The sequence below is a fragment of the Hemitrygon akajei genome, chromosome 11, assembly GCF_048418815.1.
Source record: "Hemitrygon akajei chromosome 11, sHemAka1.3, whole genome shotgun sequence".
In the NCBI taxonomy this organism is placed as follows: Eukaryota; Metazoa; Chordata; class Chondrichthyes; order Myliobatiformes; family Dasyatidae; genus Hemitrygon; species Hemitrygon akajei.
The window spans coordinates 878,476-899,025 of record NC_133134.1 but is presented as its reverse complement, the minus strand read 5'-3'; the positions used below and the strand labels follow the sequence as shown (position 1 = coordinate 899,025).

At 42.8% G+C, this 20,550-nt stretch overlaps 1 protein-coding gene across 3 annotated transcripts in view; it reads right to left on the bottom strand.

The window, feature by feature from the left end:
- Positions 1-20,550, bottom strand: part of LOC140735215 (netrin-3-like) — a 430,472-nt gene that overhangs the window by 10,408 nt on the left and 399,514 nt on the right. For 2 of the 3 annotated variants that reach the window (XM_073059997.1, XM_073060000.1), the window contains one exon: positions 13,781-13,855. The exons of the other annotated variant lie outside the window; for it this stretch is intronic. In XM_073059997.1, coding sequence (XP_072916098.1) covers positions 13,781-13,855 — 75 coding nt within the window. The remainder of the gene's footprint in view (positions 1-13,780; positions 13,856-20,550) is intronic. 3 annotated transcript variants of the gene reach the window in all.

Sequence of the window (20,550 nt, the reverse complement as noted above, 5' to 3'; positions counted from 1 at the left end):
CAGATCCCTGAGGCACCCCGTTAGTCACCGGCCTCCATCCCGATAAACAATTATCCACCACTACTCTCTGGCATCTCCCATCTAGCCACTGTTGAATCCATTTTATTACTCCAGCATTAATACCTAACGACTGAACCTTCTTAACTAACCTTCCATGTGGAACTTTGTCAAAGGCCTTGCTGAAGTCCATATAGACTACATCCACTGCCTTACCCTCGTCAACATTCCTCGTAACTACTTCAAAAAATTCAATAAGGTTTGTCAAACATGACCTTCCACGCACAAATCCATGCTGGCTACTCCTAATCAGATCCTGTCTATCCAGATAATTATAAATCCTATCTCTAAGAATACTTTCCATTAATTTACCCATCACTGATGTCAAACTGCCAGGTCTATAATTGCCAGGCTTACTTCTAGAACCCTTTTTAAACAATGGAACCACATGAGCAATACGCCAATCCTCCGGCACAATCCCCGTTTCTAATGACATCTGAAAGATCTCCGTCAGAGCTCCTGCTATCTCTACACAAACTTCCCTCAAGGTCCTGGGGAATATCCTGTCAGGACCCGGAGATTTATCCATTTTTAAATTTCTTAAAAGCGCCAGTACTTCCACCTCTTTAATTGTCATAGGTTCCATAACTTCCTTACTTGTTTCCCACACCTTACACCATTCAATATCCTTCTCCTTAGTGAATACCGAAGAGAAGAAATCGTTCAAAATCTCTCCCATCTCCCTCAGCTCCACACATAGCTGACCACCCTGATTCTCTAAGGGACCAATTTTATCCCTCACTATCCTCTTGCTTTTAATATGACTGTAGAAACTGTAGAACTGTATGTGTGAGATGTGGGAATTCTGAGAGAACCCCAGCCTCCTGGATAAACATATCTGCACCAGGTGCACTGAGCTGCAGATCCTAAGAGAACGTATTAAGGAACTGGAGCTGCAGTTCAATCACCTTCGGCTCATGCGGGAGAATGAGGAGATGATAGAGAGGAGTTACATGGAAGTCGTCATCCCTAAGTTGCAGGAGGTAGATAAGAGAGATTTTAGGGAGTTAGGTAGAAAGCTGAAGAACAGGATCTCCAGAGTAGTTATCTCTGGGTGACTGTCAAAAGAATTACGGGAAATGCACAGCCATTGCAGGGTACCTCTGTGGCTGGTCCCTTCAATAATAAGTATACCACTTTAGATACTGTTGAGTTTGACGACCTACCAACGGGGAGGTGCAGTGACCACGTACTGAATCTGGTGCTGTGACTCAAAGAGAAGAGAGGTGATGAGGACTGCAGTGGTGACAGGAGATTCCATGGTCAGAAGAACAAAGACAAGCTGCTGTGTGGGTGTGATAGAGACACCTGGATGGTCTAGTGCTTCCAGGTGCCAGGGTTACGGATGTCTCATATCGGGTCCATGGCATTCGAAAGAGGGAGGGTGAACAGCCAGAAATCTTGGCAGCAATGACATAGGTAGACAAGGTGAGGAGGTCCTGAAGAGAGATGTTAAGCAGCTAGGTAGGAAGCTGAAAAACAGCACCTCCAGGGTAGTAATCTCTGGATTGCTGACTGAGCCACGTGGCAGTGAGGGTAAGAATAGGATGATTTGGCAGGTGGATGCGTGGCTGGGAAACTGGTACAGGGGGAAGGGGTTCAGATTTCTGGATCATGGGATCCCTCTTCTAGGAAAGGTACAACTTGCAGAAAAGGGATGGGTTACATGTGAACCTGAGGACCAATATTCTTGTGGGAAGGTTTGCCAGAGTTGTTTGGGAGGGTTAAAACTAATTTGATAGAGGGATGGGAACCAGAATGATAGTGCTGAGGATGAGGTAGTTGGTTTAAAAACTAAGCTAATCTGCAGTGAGACTCTTAGCAAGGAGAGGCTGATGATAGGGCAAAATTGCGGTGAACTGAATGAGTTGCAATGTAAAAGGCGGATAAAATCTAAAAGAGTGAATACAGGACTGAAGGTGTTGTATTTGTATGAATGCCGTAGATGGGATAAGGCCGATGAACTTGTAGCAGAGTTACAGATTGGTACATATGGTGCAGTTATCACTGAATCATGGCTGAAATAAGATTATAACTGGGAGCTTAACGTCCAAGGATACGCATAATCTCGAAAGGACAGACAGGAAGGCAGAAGGGGTGGTGTGGCTCTGTTGGTAAAACATGAAATCAAATCATTAGTACATGATAACACAGGATCAGAAGGTGTTGAATCAGAGCTAAAAAACTGCAAGGGTTAAAAAGTACTTGATGGGAGAAAAAGAATCTAGGATCTTTTTTATAGTGCATATAACCTGATGGGAGTTATATACAGACCCCCAAGCAGTAGCAAGGATGCGGTCTACAAATTACAACAGGAGACAGAAAATGCATGCCAAGAGGGCAATGTGATAATAGTCATGTGGGATTTCAATATGGAGGTAGATTGGAAAAAATCAAATCCAGACATCGGAAGCTTGGAGAGGAGGGGACTTCAATCAAGTGAAGGATAAAAGGCAGGAGTGGATTGCGGTAGCTTAATAGAGCTTTCTATTAAAGCTCTATTAAAGCTCCAGTGGGCAATCGGTGTTTGCGATTGAACAGTAAGAGCAAATTAAAGGAAGGCAGGGGCAAGCACAGTGGACATTGTCGCAATGGTCGTTATCTGAATGGACAGAGTCAGAGTGGTGATCTTAAGGCTATAGCTCTTCAAGGCTTCAATAAAGAGAGGCTTTACTCAGAGAAAGCAAAGGAAAGAAAAGCTCAAGTTTTTTTCTTTCTCTTCTTTATATATGCTCAGCTAGGACGTTTGAGATATCAGGCAGAATAGCGCAATGCTCCTCTTGAGAGATGTGGAAAAACAGGGAGACCTCCAACAAACTGTGTTAAGGAGCTGGACCTGGAACTGGTTGAACTCCAGATCATTTGGGAGGCTGAAGGGGTGATAGGTAGGAGATGTAGAGAGGTAGTTACACCCAGGACACAGGAAAATGGATGACAGTCAGGAAGGGGAAAGGGAACAAGGAGCCAGTGCACAGTACTCCTGTGGCTACCCCCCCTTAACAATAGGTGTATCACTTTGAGTACAGTCAGGGGATGGATGGTCTAACAGAGGAAAGTCACAGTGGTCAGGTCTCTGGCACTGAGTCTGTTTCTGTGACTCAGAAGGAAAGGGGAAGAAGAGACATGCTGTAGTGACAGGGGATTTGTTAGTTAGGGGAATGGATAGGAGGTTCTGTGGGTGAGAACAAGATTCTCGGTTGGTATGTTGCATCTTGTGTGCCATGGTCGGGATATCTCGGATTGAGTCTTCAGCATTCTTAAGTGGGAGGGTGAACAGCCAGAAATCGTAGTCTTAACTGGCTTATATCATGGTCCCTGTAGGTACCAATGGCATGGGTAGAAGGAGAGACAATGTTCTGAATAGGGAGATCAGGGAGTTAGGTGCAAAGTTAAAGGGCAGGACCTCCAGGGCTGTGATCTCAGAACTGTTACCCATACAATGTGCTAGTGAGGCTATAACTAGGAAGACTATACAGTTTAACACGTGTTTAAGAAGTTGGTGTATGAGGGAGGGCATAAGATTTTTTGAATCATTGGACTCTCTTCCAGGGAAGGTAGGACCTCTACAGAAGGGACAGTTTGCACCTGGCGGGAAGGTTTGTTAATGCTACAGGGTGGGGTTTAACTAGAGTTGCAGGGAGATGGGAACCAAAGTGCCAGAACAGATAGTGGAGTGGTTGTGGAGGCAGATGTTGGTAAGACCACAGCCAAAGTTAGTAATCAAAAAGATTGAGCATGGTGCGACAAAATTGAAAAGGGCGAATACAGGACTGAAGGTGTTGTATCTGAGTGCAAGCAGCATTCGGAATAAGGTAGATAAACTTGCAGCACAGTTAAAAATTGGCAGGTATGATATGGCAGGTATTATGTTCAATTCTGGTCACCTCATTATAGGAAGGATGTGGAAGCTATGGAGAGGATGCAGAGGAGATTTACCAGGATGTTGCCTGGTTTGGAGAACAAGTCATATGAAGCAAGGTTAGCAGAGCTGGGACTTTTCTCTTTGGAGCGTAGAAGAATGAGAAGGGACTTGATAGAGGTCTACAAGATTATAAGAGGCATAGATAGGGTGGATAGTCAGTACCTGTTTCCCAGGGCACCAATAGCAAACACCAGAGGGCATATGTACAAAATTAAGGGAGAGAAGTCTAGGGGAGACATCAGGGTTAAGTTTTTTTTACACAGAGGGTTGTGAGTGCCTGAAATGACTTGCCAGGGATGGTGGTGGAGGCTAAAACATTAGGGGTATTTAAGAGCCTCTTGGACAGGCACATGGATGAAAGAAAAATAGGGGGTTATGGGGTAGTGTGGGTTTAGTACTTTTTTAAAAGGATTATATGGGTCAGCACAACATGGAGGGCTGAAGGGCCTGTACTGTGCTGTAATGTTCTATGGTTCTATGATTTCGTAAGCATCATTGATTCATGGCTGAAAGATTATAGTTAGGAGCTTAATGTCCAAGGATACACATTGTATCAAAAGGACAAGCAGGAAAACAGAGAGTGCGGGGTTGCTCTGTTAGCAAAAAATAAAATCATTAGAAAAGAGGTGACATAAGGTCCAAAGATGTTGAATTATTGTGGATAGAGCTAAGGAACTGCAAAGGTAAAAAGACCCTGATGGGAGTTGTATACAGACCCCCAAACAGTAGTAAAGATGTGACCTACAAACTACAATGGGAGATAGAAAATGCAGGCCAAAAGGGCAATGTTACAATAGTCAATGGGGACTTTAATATGCAGCTAGACAGGGAAAATCAGGTTGGTGCTGGATTACAGGTGGTGGAATTTCTAGAGTGCCTACGAGATGGCTTTTTAGAGTTCAGCGCATTAGAGGATCAGCTATTTTAGATTGGGTGTTGTGCAATGAACCAGAATTGATTAGAGCTCAAGGTAAAAGAAATTACAGTGTCACAGTAGCATTATAAGTGCAATATACAAATATTAGAAGAAACCTTAAGTGCAAGTGATCATAACATGATCGACTTCACCCTGAAATTTGAGAAGGAGAAGCTAAAGTCAGATGTATCTGAATTACAATGAAGTAAAGGGAATTACAGAGGCACGAGAGAGGATTTGACCAGAAATGATTGATAAAGAACACTGACAGGTACGATGGCAGATCAGCAACGGCTGGAATTTCTGGAAGCAATTTGGACAGCAGAGGATATTAACACCCCAAAGAGGAGGAAGTATTCTAAGGGAAAGATGACATAACAGTGGCTGATAACAGTAGTCAAACCAACATAAAAGCCAAAGAGAGGGCATATAATAGAGCAAAAAATTAGTGAGAAGCTAAAGGATTGGGAAGCTTTTAAAACTCAAGAGAAGGCAACTAAAAAAGTCATTAAGAAGGAAAAGATGGAATACAAAGGTAAGCTAGCAAATAACATTAAAGAGGATACCAAGAGTTTCTTCAGATACATAAAGTGTAAAAGAGAGGTGAGAGTTGATATCAGATCACTGGAAAATGATAATGGAGAGGTAGTAATGGGGGAGAATGAAATATCAGATGAATTGAATAATTATTTTGCATCTTTCTTCACAGTGAAAAACATGAGCATTATGCCAGAATTTTGAGTGCATCAAGGGGCAGAAGTGTGTAAAGTTGCTATTACTAGGGAGAAGGTTCTTGGAAAACTGAAAGGTCTAAAGATAGATAAGTTTCCTGGGCCAGATGGAAGACACCACAGGGCTCTGAAAGAAGTGACAGAAGAGATTATGGAGGCATTAGTAATGATATTTCAAAAATTAATTGTTTCCAGGATAGTTCCAGAGGAATGGAAAATTGCAACTCTTCAAGAAGGGAGAGGGGCAGTAGAAAGGAAATTATAAGCCAGTTACTCTGACCTCAGTGGTTGAGAAGATAATGGAGACCATTATTAAAGTTGTGATTTTGGGGTACTTGGAGGCATATGATAACACAGGTTGTAGTCAGCATGGTTTCCTCAAGGGAAAATCTTGCCTGTAAAATCTGTTGGAATTCTTTGAAGAAATAATACATAGGATAGACAAAGGAGAATTGGATCATGTTGTGTAATTGGATTTTCAGAAGGCCTTTGACAAGATGCCGCATATGAGGCTGCTTAACAAGCTAAGCGCCCGTGGTATTACAGGAAGATTCTAGCATGGATAAAACAGTGGCTGATTGGCAGGAGGCAAACAATGAGAATAAAGGGAGCCTTTTCTGGTTAGCTGCCAGTGATAGTGGTGTTCAACAGGGATCTGTGTTGGGATTGATTGTTTTTATGCTATATGCCAATTATTTGGATGATGGAATTGATAGCTTTGTGGCCAAGTTTGCAAATAATTCAAAGATAGATGGAAGGCCAGATGGTTTTGAGGAAGTGGAGAGGCAACAGCAGGACTTGAACAGATTAGAAGAGTGGGCAAAGAAGCGGCAGATGGAATACAGTGTCGGGAAGTCATGCACTTTGGTAGAAGAAATGAAAGAATTAACTATTTTCTAAATATAGAGAAAATACAAAAAAAAACATAGGAGCAAAGGGGCTTGGGAGTCCTTGTGCAGGATTCCCTAAAGGTTAATTTGCAGGTTGAGATTATAGTGAGTAAGTCAAGTGCAATATTAGCATTCATTTCAAGAGGACTAGAATATAAAAGCAAGGATGTAATAATGATTCTTTATAAAGAACTGGTGAAGCTTCATTTGGAGTATTGTGAGTAGTTTTGGGCCCCTTGTCAATGCCCTCTCCTGGCATTGGAGAGGGTTCAGAGGAAGTTCACAAAAATGATTCTGGGATTGAAAGGCTTATCATATGAGGAGCATTTGATAGCTCTGGTCCTGTTCTCACTGGCATTAGGGTTAGGGTTAGGGAATTCAGAATGAAGGGTGACCTAATTGAAACCTATCAAATTTTGAAAGGTTGCAATAGAGTGGATGTGGAGAGGATGTTTCCTAAGTTGGGGAAGTCCAGGACCAGAGGGCACAGCCTCAGAATAGAAGGGCATACTTTTAGAACGGTGATTAACAGGAGTTTCTTTGGCCAGAGAGTGGTGAATCTGTGCAATTCATTGCCACAGGCAGCTATGGCTGTCAGGTCTTCAGGTATATCTAAGACAGAGGTTGATAGATTCTTGATTAATCAAAGCATGAAAGGATATGGGGAGAAGGCAGGAGATTGTGGTTAAGAGGGAAATGGATCACTATGGGCCAGATAGCTTATTTCTGATCTAATGTCTTATGATCTTATCATAGAAAGGATGTGAAAGCTTTAGAGAGAGTGAAGAGGAGATCTTCCAGGATGATGCCTGGATTATGGAACATGGCTTATGAGGAAAGATTGAGTGAGCTGTGGCTTTTCTCTTTGGAGTGAAGGAGAATGCGAGGCAACTTGACAAGGTGTAAAAGATGACAAGAGGCATTGATAGAGTGGACAGAAATCTCTTTTTTCTCAGTGTATCAATGGCTAATACTAGAGGACATCCTCTTATGATGAGTGAAGAAAAGATGAAGGGAAATGTCAGAGGTAAAGTTTTTACCCAGAGAGTGGTAGGTCCCTGGAATGAACTCCTGAGGGCGGTGATGCAATAAGAACATTTTCAAGAGGCTCTTAGATGGGCACATGGATTTATACAGGCTGATAGGTTGGCACATAGGTTTATATATGTTGCAACAGATTTGTGGGATGAATATCCTGTAATGTGCTGTATTGTTCTATGTTTAAATATTCTGAAATGGATCCTTCACCTACACCAACAGATTTCTGAATGGCTCATGGACACAACGATTCAGAAACAGACCCTCACCTACACCATCAGACTTCTGAATGGCCCAACGATTCAGAAACAGCTCCTTCACCTACACCATCAGATTTCTGAATGCCCCAACGATTCAGAAACAGCTCCTTCCCTACTCCATCAGATTTCTGAATGGCCCATAGACACAATGATTCAGAAACAGACCCTCACCTACACCATCAGACTTCTGAATGCCCCAACAATTTGGAAACAGCTCCTTCACCTACTCCATCAGATTTCTGAATGGCCCAATGATTCAGAAACAGCTCCTTCCCTACTCCATCAGATTTCTGAATGGCCCATGAACACAACCTCCTATTTTTGCACTATTTCTTTACTTTTGTAATTTATACAAATATTTCTGTCTTTGCTTTGTACTGTTGCCAACAAACAACAAATTTCATGTCATATAAATTACTAATAATAAATCAGATTATGATTCTGAATATTCATTCCTAATAAATCAAAAGAATTGTTTGATATCCATCACTGGACACATGGTATCAAGGAAATTATAGTGGCAGGGATCAAGGATCCAATAAGAGTTAATGGAAATTACACACACAAAGTGCTGGAGGAACTCAGCAAGTCAGGCAGCATCGATGGAAAGGAATGAACAGTCAGTGTTTCAGGCCAAGACTCTTCATCAGGACTAAAGGTGGAATGAACAGTTCATTTTTATGTTGTGAGGTCAGGACCTGTAGCTAGTGATAATTAGTCATTAACAAGGGAACAAACAGAATATATATAAGTTTGCAGATGACAGTAAGCTAAGTGGAAATGTGCACTGTGAGGAAGATGTACAGAGGCCTAAAGAGATGGGAAAGATATTAGCATGGATAGAGGAATGTCTGACAGGCAGGAGGCAGCAAATGTGAGTAAAAGGGCCTTTTCTGGTTGGCTACCAGTGACTAATGATGTTCCTCAGACATCAGTATTGGGACACCAAGCAACATACACAAACTGCTGAAGGAACTCAGCAGGTCAGGTAGGATCTATGGAAAAGAAGATAAGAACATAAGAAATAGGAGCAGGAGTCGGCCATCTGGCCTGTCAAGCCTGCTCCACCATTCAATAAGATCATGGCCATGGACTCATCTCCACCTAACTGGCTTTTCCCCATACAAAAAAGCTGGATGAACTCAGCAGGTCGGGCAGCATCCGTTGAAAGAAGCAGTCAACGTTTCGGGTCAAGACCCTTCATCAGGACTGAAGAAGGAGGGGCAGGGGCCCTATAAAGAAGGTGGGGGGAGGGTGGAAAACCAATCAGAGGAAAGATCAAGGGGTGGGGAAGGGGAAGCAGGGAGGGTTTTAGGCAGAAGAGGTGAAGAAGGAATCTAAGGGGAAAGCACTATGGGTCATGAGAGGTGATAGGCAGCTAGAAGAGGAGACAGAGTGAAGGTGGGATGGGGGAAGGGAGAGGGAGGGAATTACCAGAAGTTGGAGAATTCGATGTTCATACCAAAGGGCTGGAGACTACCCAGACGGTATATGAGATGTTCCTCTAACCTAAGTTTGGCCTCATCATGGCAGTAGAGGAGGCCATGTATGGACATATCCAAATGGGAATGTGAAGGAGAGTTGAAGTGAGTGGCAACCGGAAGATCTTCTTTTCCATAGAAGCTACCTGACTTGCTGAGTTCCTTCATCAGCAAACTTAGATGCACTATACTCAGCCCCCTTTTTCAGATTTTTAATGTATATCTGTGGCCTAGCACCGATCCCTGCAGCACACTGCTCACCACTGATTGCCAACCAGAGTAACACCCATGTATCCCAACTCTCTGCTTTCTATTAGTTAACCAATCCTCATCCATGCTAATACATCAACCACAACTCTATGCCTCCTTATCTTATGGATAAGTCTTTTATGTGGCACCTCATCGAATGCATTCTGACAATCCAAGTAAATAATGTTCATCTATTTCCCTCTATCCTCAAAGAACGCCAGTAAGTTTGTCAAACAGGACCTGTTTTTGCTGAATCCCTGCTGTGTCTGCCTGATGGATCCATTTCTTTACAGATGTTTTGGTATTTCTTCTTTAGTGATAGCTTCAAGCATTTTCCCAACTACAGATGTTAAATTAACTGGCCTATAGTTACCTACCTTTTTCTTACATCCTTTTTTTGAACAGTAGCATGATACTTCTTCCAGTCTGCTGGGACCTGCCCAGAGTTCAGAGAATTTTGGTAAATCATCACCAAAGTCTCTACTATAACTTCTGCCAATTCTTTCAGTACCCTGGGATGCATTCCAAAAGGACCAGGGTACTTATCTATCTTCAGGCCCATAAGTTTACTCAGCACTACCTCGAACTCCTGCTGAAGGGTTTCGGCCTAAAACATCGACTGTACTCTTTTCCATAAATGCTGCTTGGACTACCAAGTTCCTCCAGCATTTTGTGTGTGTTGCTTGGATCTCCAGCAACTGAAAATTTTCTCTTGTTTGTAATCAGTAGTGGGACCACTACTTTTCACCTTGTTTATCAACGATTTGGATAATGGAATTGATGGCTTTGTGGCAAAGTTTGCGGATAATAAAAAGATAAGTGGAGGGGTAAGTAGTGCTGAGGAAGCAATGCGATTGCAGCAGGATTTGGACAAATTGGAAGAATGGGCAAAAAAGTGGCAGATGGCATAGAGTGTTGGAGATGTATAATAATACATTTTGGTAAAAGGAACAACAGTGCAGACTACTATCTAAATGGGGAGAAGGTTCAAACATCAGAGGTGCAGATGGATCCTTGTGCAAGACTCCCAGAAGGTTAATTTATAGGTTGAGTCTGTGGTAAAGAAGACAATTGCAATGTTTGCATTTATTACAAGGGGAATTAAATATAAAAGCAAGGACATACTGCTGAGGCTTTATAAGATAATAGTCAGCTACACAGAGTATTGTCAACAAATTTGGGCCCCATATCTCAGAAAGGATATGTTGTGATTGGAGAGTTCAGAGGAGTTTCATGAGGTTGATTCTGGGAATGAAGGAGTTAATGTATGAGGAGCATTTGGCAGCTTTGGGCCTGTACTCAGTGGTATTTAGAAGAATGCGTGGGAATCTCATTGAAACCTACTGAATGTTGAAAGGGCTAGATAGGGTAGATGTGGAGAGGATGTTTCCTGTGGTGGGGGTATCCAGAACTAGAGGCCACAGCCTCAAAATTGAGGGCAACCTTTTAGAACAGCGGTAAGGAGGAATTTTTTTTTAGTAAGAAAGTAGTAAATCAGTGGAAAGCTTTACTGCAGACTATGTGAAGGCCATGTCCATTTGTACGTATATTTAAAGCAGAAGTTGATCCTTTTCTGATTGGTCAGGGCACCAAAACCTATGGAGAGAAGGCAGGTATATGGGTTGAGTGGGATCCGGGATCAGCCATAATGGAACGGTGGAACAGACTCAATGGGCTGAATGACCTAGTTTTGCTCTTATGACTTTTGGTCTAAGGAGATATAGGAAGGTTAAGTGACATGGTATGAATATTGCTGATAGGATATAGCATATAAAATTGTGAGGTCATTTACATTGGTTGAAGAAACAGGAAGGCAAAGAATATGTTAAATAGTGAAAATTGAAAAGTATTGGTGTTCAAAAGGGCTTGAATGTCATGCAACCAGTGAAATTTTATATGAAGGTCGAGCAAACAATTTAGAGGGCAAACACAATGTTGGCTTTGTAGGAGGGGGATGAAGCACAGGCATCATTTCTTTCTCTTCCCATAAATACTTGCTAATCTGCTGAGTGCGTCTGTCAAATATATTTTGGTTGCAATTAATAGGACCCCTATGAAAAAGCATCAGCAAACTATATATTGGACTGGTCTCAATTCATAAGGAAGGATATACTAATGATAAATTAATTTTGGGAAGTAAACCAGACTGAGGCCCCTGATGGCAGGGACTGTTGTATATGAAGATGAGCAGATTCAGCCTATTCTCAGAAAGGTAAACCAAACTGAGGCCTCTGATGGCAGGGCTGTTGTATACGGAGAAGGTCAGCGGACAGCCTATTCGCAGAAAAGTAAACTAGACTGAGGCTTCTGATGGCAGGACTGATGGATACAGAGATTAGCAGATGCAGCCTATTTTCAGATTTTTGATAGAATAACTGTTGAAGTGTATAAAGTTATTTGCAGTTTGATCAGGTAGACAGGGGACTGGCTGATGTTCCCTGAACTAGAGAGCACAGGCTGTAAATTAGGGTTTGTCTATTCATAACAGAGTTGAATCCAATTCACTATGTAGGAATCTTTAAAATTCTCCATCAAATGGGAATCTTTAAAATTCTCCATCGAAAGGGAATGAATTGTGATGACTATATTGAAGAAATGAATAGATGTTTAACTACCTGACCCTTGATAGTCCCAGCTGCTGGAAGTTCAAGAGTGTCAGGGGTCAGAAGTATGTGAGGCTGCCATTACACGGGAGAAGGTTCTTCGGAAACTGGAAGGTCTAAAGGTAGATAAATCACCTGGACTAGATGCTATATACCCTAGGGTTCTAAAAGAGGTGGCTGAAGAGAATGGGGAGACATTAGTAATGATCTTTCAAGAATCACTGGATTCTGGAATGGATTTCGGATGACTAGAAAATTGCAAATGTCACTCCACTATACAAGAAGGGTGAGAGGCAGAAGAAGGGAAATTATAGGCCAGTTAGTCTGACCTCAGTGGTTGGGAATATGTTGGTGTTGATTGTTAAGTATGTGGTTTTAGGGTACTTGGAGGCACATGATATAATAGACCATAGTCAGCATGGTTTCCTCAAGGGAAAATCTTGTCTGACAAAGATCTGTTGGAATTCTTTAAAGAAATAACAGGTAGGATAGACAAAGGAGAGTCATTGGATGTTGTGTATTTGGATTTTCAGAAGGCCTTTGACAAGGTGCCACGCATGAAGATCCTTAACAAGAGGCCATGGTATTACAGAAAAGATACTAGCACAGATAAAGCAGTGACTGATCGACAGGAGGCAAAGAGTGGGAATAAAGGGAGCCTTTTCTGGTTGGCTGCTGGTGACGAGTGGTGTTCCATAGGGGCCTGCGTTAGGATCGCTTCTTTTTATGTCAAGGACTTGGATAACAGAATTGATACCTCTGTTAAAAAATTTGCAGATGATACGAAGATAGGTGGAGAGGGAAGTAGTTTTGAGGAAATAGAGAGGCTACAGAAGGACTTAGACAGATTAAAAAATATGGGTAAAGAAGTGGCAGATGGAATACAGTGCCGAGAAGTATTTGGTCTTTGGAGGCAGAAACAAAAGGGAAGACTATTTTCTAAGTAGAGAGAAAATTCAAAAATCTGAGGTGCAAAAGAACTTGGGAGTCTTCATGCAGGATTCCCTAAAGTTTAATTTGCAGGTTGAGTTGGTGTTGAGGAAGGCAAATGTGATGTTAGCATTCTTTCAAGAGGACTAGAATATAAAAGCAAGGATGTAATGTTGAAAAATAAGACACTGGTGAGGCCTCACTTGGAGCATTGTGAGCAGTTTTGGGACCCTTATCTGAGAAATGATGTGCTGACACTGGAGAGGGTTCAAAGGAGGTTCACGAAAATTATTCCAGGATTGAACAGCTTGTCATACAAGACCCTCCGGAACCATACTAGTATTAAGTAATTCTTGAAAGATCATTACTAGCTTCCCAATCCTTTAACTTCCCTCTAATTTTTGCTCTATCTTTGGCTTTTATGTTGGCTTTGAATTCACTTGTTAGCCATGGCTGTGTCATCTTGCCTTCAGAATACTTACTCTTTGTGATGTTTGTATCTTGTGCCTTCTGAATTGCTCAGACATGGGCTGCTTTCTTATATTAATTTGCAAATGGAAATTATCTTATTGATAACCATTTGCATGGTATCATCTGAGCCACGTCCAAACTTGGGAAATCACTATCTATATCTCTTTTGTCTGGATATGCTGAATATTTTCTTGAATTAGATTGTAAGAATGTGAGGAAGATTGGAGATTACCGTAGTCTTTCTTGCAATATTTTTTCATGTTAATCTTCAAGTTGCCTTTCACAGGTTTGCAGTATGATTCACAGTCTGTGAGTCAGAAAAAAGCAAGATTAATGCCATGCCAAGACAATATGCAATACAAACAGAAAGCTCAGGCAGTATACATGAAGAAAATAGAAAAGTGAAAACTTTCATCATTCATCATTCTCCACTAATTATTCCCACTCTCCCTTTATGCAGAAGTCTATTGATCTCCTAATATATTTAATAACTTGGCTTCAACAACCTTCTGTATGACAATTTCCACAGTTTCTACACTGTCTGAATAAAAACATTTCTCCGCATCTCACAAACCTCTTGCACCATAACCAGACACTGTACCCTGCATTTTAACACAAATCATCCTTCCTGTCAGAATTTTGTTTCATTTATAAGCCTTCCATTCTTCGAAATTGTAGTGAATATAAATGCAGCCAACCTAATCTCTTCTCATTAGGCAGATCCTACAAGAATCATTGCACACCTACTCTTTCTTAAATAATAAAACAAAACTGCACACAACAGGGCATGTGGTCTCTATATTATTGTAGCAGCACATCCTTGCTTCTGTTCTCAAACCTTTTTCCTCTGAATGGTAACTTATTATTTGCCTTCTTAACAGCTTTTTGTAGCTGCACATTGTTTTCAGTAAACACATCAACACTTCTCAAACACTATGTGCTTTTTCCATTGCTAGATACATCATACTACATTTGCCCTGTTTTCCCTACTTGCTTTATCTGCCTGTTGTCTTGAAGCCCCTTTGTATTTTCCTTACAATTCAAATTCTACCCAGTTTAATGTCATTCTGTTCCCTAATCCAGTGTCTGCCACATCAAAAAGGATCCATCTATTCCTACTTAATGTTCCGTCTCACTGCTAATTTTTAATCCATACCAATACCTTCAACCTTAATAATACAGCCTAACTTCTTATGAGGGACTTCATTAACACTATTCTGAAAACTGAAGTACATCACAATCTAGTTCCTCTTCATCCCCTATACCAGTTTTATCCTATCTTTATCTAATCTTGTTGATATTCTGTGGTTCTGCTGGCTAATGGAATTACATCTTTTAGAAAGAGGTGACATAGGGTCAGAGAATATTGAATCTTTGTGAGTGGAGTTAAGAAACTGCAAGGGTAAAAAATATGGAAATCATATATAAGCCTCCAAATAGTAGCTGAGATTGCAAAGGGAATTGGAAAACGTAAGTAATAAGGGTAACAACACAATTGTAATGGGGGACTTCAAAAGGCAAGGGGATTGGGAAAATCAGGTTGGTGTTGGATCACAAGATTGGGATTTTGTTGAATGCCTATGACATGGCTTTATAGAGCAGCTGTGCTTAAGCCTACTCAGGGGTTGGGAGCTGGGTAATAACTCAGATTTTATTAAGGAGCTTAAAGTATAGGAACCCTTAAGAAGAAGTGATCATAATATGTTTGAATTCATACTGCAATTTGAGAGGGATGAAACATAATTCACATGTATCAGTATCACAATGGAATAAGGGGAATTACAGTGGCCTGAGAGAAGAGCTTGTCCAGGTGAATTGGAGGAGGATACTGGCAGGGATGATGGCAGAGGAGAGACGGCTGAAGTTTCTGGGAATAGTTCACAAGGTGCAGAATAGATATAGAACATAGAACATAGAATAGTACAGCACATTACAGGCCCTTTGGCCCACAATGTTGTGCCAACCCTCAAACCTTGCCTCCCATATAACCTCCCACCTTAAATGTACCTGTCTAGTAGTCACTTAAACTTCACTAGTGTATCTGCTTCCAGCATTGACTCAGGCAGTGCATTCCACGCACCAACCATTTTCTGAGTGAAAAACCTTCCTCTAATATCCCCCCTGAACTTTCCTCCCCTTACCTTAAAGCCATGTCCTCTTGTATTGAGCAGTGGTGCCCTGGGGAAGAGGTGCTGGCTGTCCACTCTATCTATTTCTCTTAATATCTTGTATACTTCTATCATGTCTCCTCTCATCCTCCTTCTATTCAAAGAGTAAAGCCCTAGCTCCCTTAATCTCTTATCATAATCCATACTCTAAAGCAGCCAGCATCCTGGTAAATCTCCTCTGTACCCTTTCCAGTGCTTACACATCCTTCCTATAGTGAGGCGACCAGAACTGGACACAGTACTCCAAGTGTGGCCTAACTAGAGTTTTATAGAGCTGCATCATTATATCGCGTCTCTTAAACTCTATCCCTCGACTTATGAAAGCTAACACCTCATAAGCTTTCTTAACTACCCTATCTACCTGTGAGGCAACTTTCAGGGATCTGTGGACATGTACCCTCAGATCCCTCTGCTCCTCCACACTACCAAGTATCCTGCCATTTACTTTGTACTCTGTCTTGGAGTTTGTCCTTCCAAAATGTACCACCTCACACTTCTCCGGGTTGAACTCCATCTGCTATTTCTCCGCTCACTTCTGCATCCTATTAATGTCTCTCTACAATCTTCGACAATCTTCTACGCTATCTACAACACCACCAACCTTTGTGTTGTCTGGAAACTTGCCAACCCACCCTTCTACCCCCACATCAGGTCGTTAATAAAAATCACAAAAAGTAGAGGTCCCAGAACAGATCCTTGTGGGACACCATTAGTCACAACCCTCCAATCTGAATGTACTCCCTCCACCACAACCCTCTGCCTTCTGCAGGCAAGCCAATTCTGAATCCACCTGGCCAAACTTCCCTGGATCCCATGCCTTCTGACTTTCTGAATAAGCCTACCGTGTGGAACCTTGTCAAATGCCTTACTAAAATCCGTGTAGATCACATCCACTGCACTACCCTCATCTATATGCCTGGTCACCTCCTCAAAGAACTCTGCCAGGCTTGTTAGACATGATCTGCCCTTCACAAAGCCATGCTGACTGTCCCTGATCAGACCATGATTCTCTATATGCCCACAGATCCTATCTTTAAGAATCTTTTCCAACAGCTTTCCCACCACAGACATAAGGCTCACTGGTCTATAATTACCTGGACTATCCCTACTACCATTTTTGAACATGGGGACAACATTCGCCTCCCTCCAATCCTCCGGTACCATTCCCGTGGACAACGAGGACATAAAGATCTTAGCCAGAGGCTCAGCAATCTCTTCCCTCGCCTCATGGAGCAGCCTGGGGATTAATCTGTCAGGCCCCGGGGACTTATCCGTCCTAATGTATTTTAACAACTCCAACACCTCCTCTCCTTTAATATCAACATGCTCCAGAACATCAAACTCACTCATATTGTCCTCACTGTCATCAAGTTCCCTCTCATTGGTGAATACCAAAGAGAAGTATTCATTGAGGACCTCACTCACTTCCACAGCCTCCAGGCACATCTTCCCACTTTTATCTCTAATCGGTCCTACATTCACTCCTGTCATCCTTTTGTTCTTCACATAATTGAAGAATGCCTTGGGGTTTTCCTTTACCCTACTCACCAAGGCCTTCTCATGCCCCCTTCTTAAGCTCCTTTCTTGCTACCCTATATTCCTCAATAGACCCATCTGATCCTTGCTTCCTAAACCTCATGTATGCTGCCTTCTTCCACCTGACCAGATTTTCCACTTCACTTGTCACCCATGGTTCCTTCACCCTAACATTCTTTATCTTCCTCACTGGGACAAATTTTTCCCTAACATCCTGCAAGCGATCCTTAAACATCGACCACATGTCCATAGTCCATTTCCCTGCAAAAACATCATCCCAATTCACACCCGCAAGTTCTAGCCTTATAGCCTCATAATTTGCCCTTCCCCAATTAAAAATTTTCCTGTCCTCTCTGATTCTATCCTTTTCCATGATAATGCTAAAGGCCAGGGAGCAGTAATCACTGTCCCCCAGATGCTCACCCACTGACAGATCTGTGACCTGACCTGGTTCGTTACCTAATACTAGATCTAGTATGCCATTCCCCCTAGTCGGCCTGTCAACATACTGTGACAGGAAACCATACAGGACACACTTAACAAACTTTGCCCCATCTAAACCCTTGGAACTAATCAAGTGCCAATCAATATTAGGGAAGTTAAAGTCACCCATGATAACAACCCTGTTATTTTTGCACCTGTCCAAAATCTGCCTCCCAATCTGCTCTTGGTATGTCTGTCTGTCTGTCTGCTGCTACCAGGGGGCCTATAGAATACCTCCAGTAGAGTAACTGCTCCCTCCCTGTTCGTGACTTCCACCATACTGACTCAAAAGAGGATCCTGCTACATTACCCACCCTTTCTATAGCTGTAATAGTATCCCTGACCAGTCATGCCACCCCTCGTCCCCTTCCCCCCCCTCTCTATCCCTTTTAAAGCACTGAAATCCAGGAATATTGAGAATCCATACCTGTCCTGGTGTCAGCAGAGTCTCTGTAATGGCCACTACATCATAATTCCAAGTATGTATCGAAGCTCTCAGTTCATCACCTTTGTTCCTGATGCTCCTTGCATTGAAGTACACACACTTTAGCCCTTCTACCTTACTACCTTTACACCCTTTATTCTGCTTCTCTTTCCTCAAAGCCTCTCTATATGTTAGATCTGGCTTTACTCCATGCACTTCTTTCACTGCTCTATCGCTCTGGGTCCCATCCCCCTTGCAAATTAGTTTAAATCCTCCCGAACCATGCTAGCAAACCTACCTGCAAGGATATTGCTCCCCCTCGAGTTCAGGTGCAACTCATCCAATCTGTACAGGTCCCACCTTCTGCAGAAGAGATCCCAATGGTCCAAAAATCTAAAACCCTGCCCCCTGCACCAACTCCTCAGCCACGCATTCAATTGCCATCTCCTCCAATTCTTACCATCACTATCACGTAGCATTGGCAGCAATCCTAAGAATGCCACCCTTGAGGTCCTGTTCTTCAGCCTTCTGCCTAGTTCCCGAAACTCACACTTCAGGGCCTCATCCCTCTTCCTGCCTATGTCGTTGGTACCAACATGTATCACGACTTCTGGTTGCTTTCCCTCTCGTACCAGGATGTCATGCACCCGGTCAGAGACATCCCGGACCCTGGCACCCAAGAGGCAACAAACCATGCGGGTTTCCTTCTCACATCCACAAAATCTCCTGTCTGCTCCCCTGACTATTGAGTCTCCAATGACGACAGCTCTCTTCTTCTCCGTCCCATCCTTCTGCACCACAGGGTCAGACTCAGTGCCACAGGCCCTGCCACTGTGGCTCACACCTGGTCGGTTGTCCTCGCCAACAGTATCCTGGACGGTAAACGTATTATTCGGGGGAATGGCTATAGGGGTGCTCTGCACTACCTGTCTATTCACCTTCGCTTTCCCCCCTCTGACTGTCACCCAACGACCAGCTTCCGGCAGCCTAGGTGCGACTACCTCCCTGTAGCTCTCATCTATGACTGCCTCATTTTCCCTTATGAGTCGAAGGTCATCTAGCTGCTGCGACTCTGCGGGACAGAGGAGTTCCCCCAAGACTGCCACATCTCACAGGAGAGGCAAATCACCGTCTCAGGAGGCATTGTAAAGACTAACTGGGAACAAACTCGTCCTCCACCTCTTCTCGTCAAAGCCTCTCGAGTCAAAGCCTCAAATCTCCACTCTTTTAGTGGCCCACTCACTCATTGGCCACTTTCCACAGAGGAATGTCTCACAGAGGAATATGTTCCCAAATGGCAGGGGTAGACAACCATGGCTGAAGTTAAGGACTGCATAAAGCCAAGGAAAGGGCATATAAGGTAGCAGAAATGAGGGGAGGTTGGATGTTTGGTAACCTTTTAAAATCCAACAAAAGGCAGCATAAAAAGCTATAAGAAGGGTAAGATGAAATATGAGGGCAAACTAACCAATAATATAAAGCAGAATACTATAAGTTGTTTTCAGTAAAAGGGAGGTGAGAGTTGTTATTGGACTGGAAATGATGCTGGTGAGGTAGTAATGGGCGACAAAGAAATGACAGATGAACTTAATGGGTACTTTGCATCCGTCTTCACTGTGGAAGATATAAACAGCATGCCAGAGGTCCATGAGTTTCAGAGAGCAGGACTGAATGCCACTGCTATTACAGTGCTAGGCAAACTCAAAGGTCTTAAGGTGGATAAGTCACCTGGACCAGGTGGACTACATCCCAGAGTCTTGAGAGAGGTTGCTAAAGAGATAACAGATGTATTGGTCATAATCTTTCAAGAATCACTTGATCCTGTCATGGTCCCAGAGAACTGGAAGATTACAAATATCACTCTACTCCTTTAAGAAGGGAGGTAAGCAAAAGAAATTATAGGCCAGTTAGTCTAAATTGAGGGGTAACCTTTCAGAACAGAGGTAAGGAGACATTTTTTTTAAGTGTTATGCCCGCAGCCCCCTCCTTTGTGAGAATCGCAAGGGCACTAGTGGGTTGGGTCAGTGGACCCAGGAAATGGGAGAGAGACGTGCCGAATGCCTTGTTCCCCGGCGATGCAAAAATAATGCGACATTGGCCATTGTCTCTTGGAGACACATTTGTGGATTGGGGACTATGCTACGTGCAAGCCCTCGGGCAAAGTGGGCTGGTTGAGAGAGAGATTGCATCACCCCCAACCTGATTGACATCTACCACCCTGCGAGTCAAGATAAAAGAGTGGCTGTAGAGACGGCCCCTCAGAGCACCAGAAGAAACGCTAGCGATCCCGTAGTAGCGGGAAGCCATTTGAAGGAAGCCACGTGCGTTCGGTTCCCTTGCCTGGGAACCGGTGGCTGGTACCACGGACACGATTTTTGAACTAACAACGGG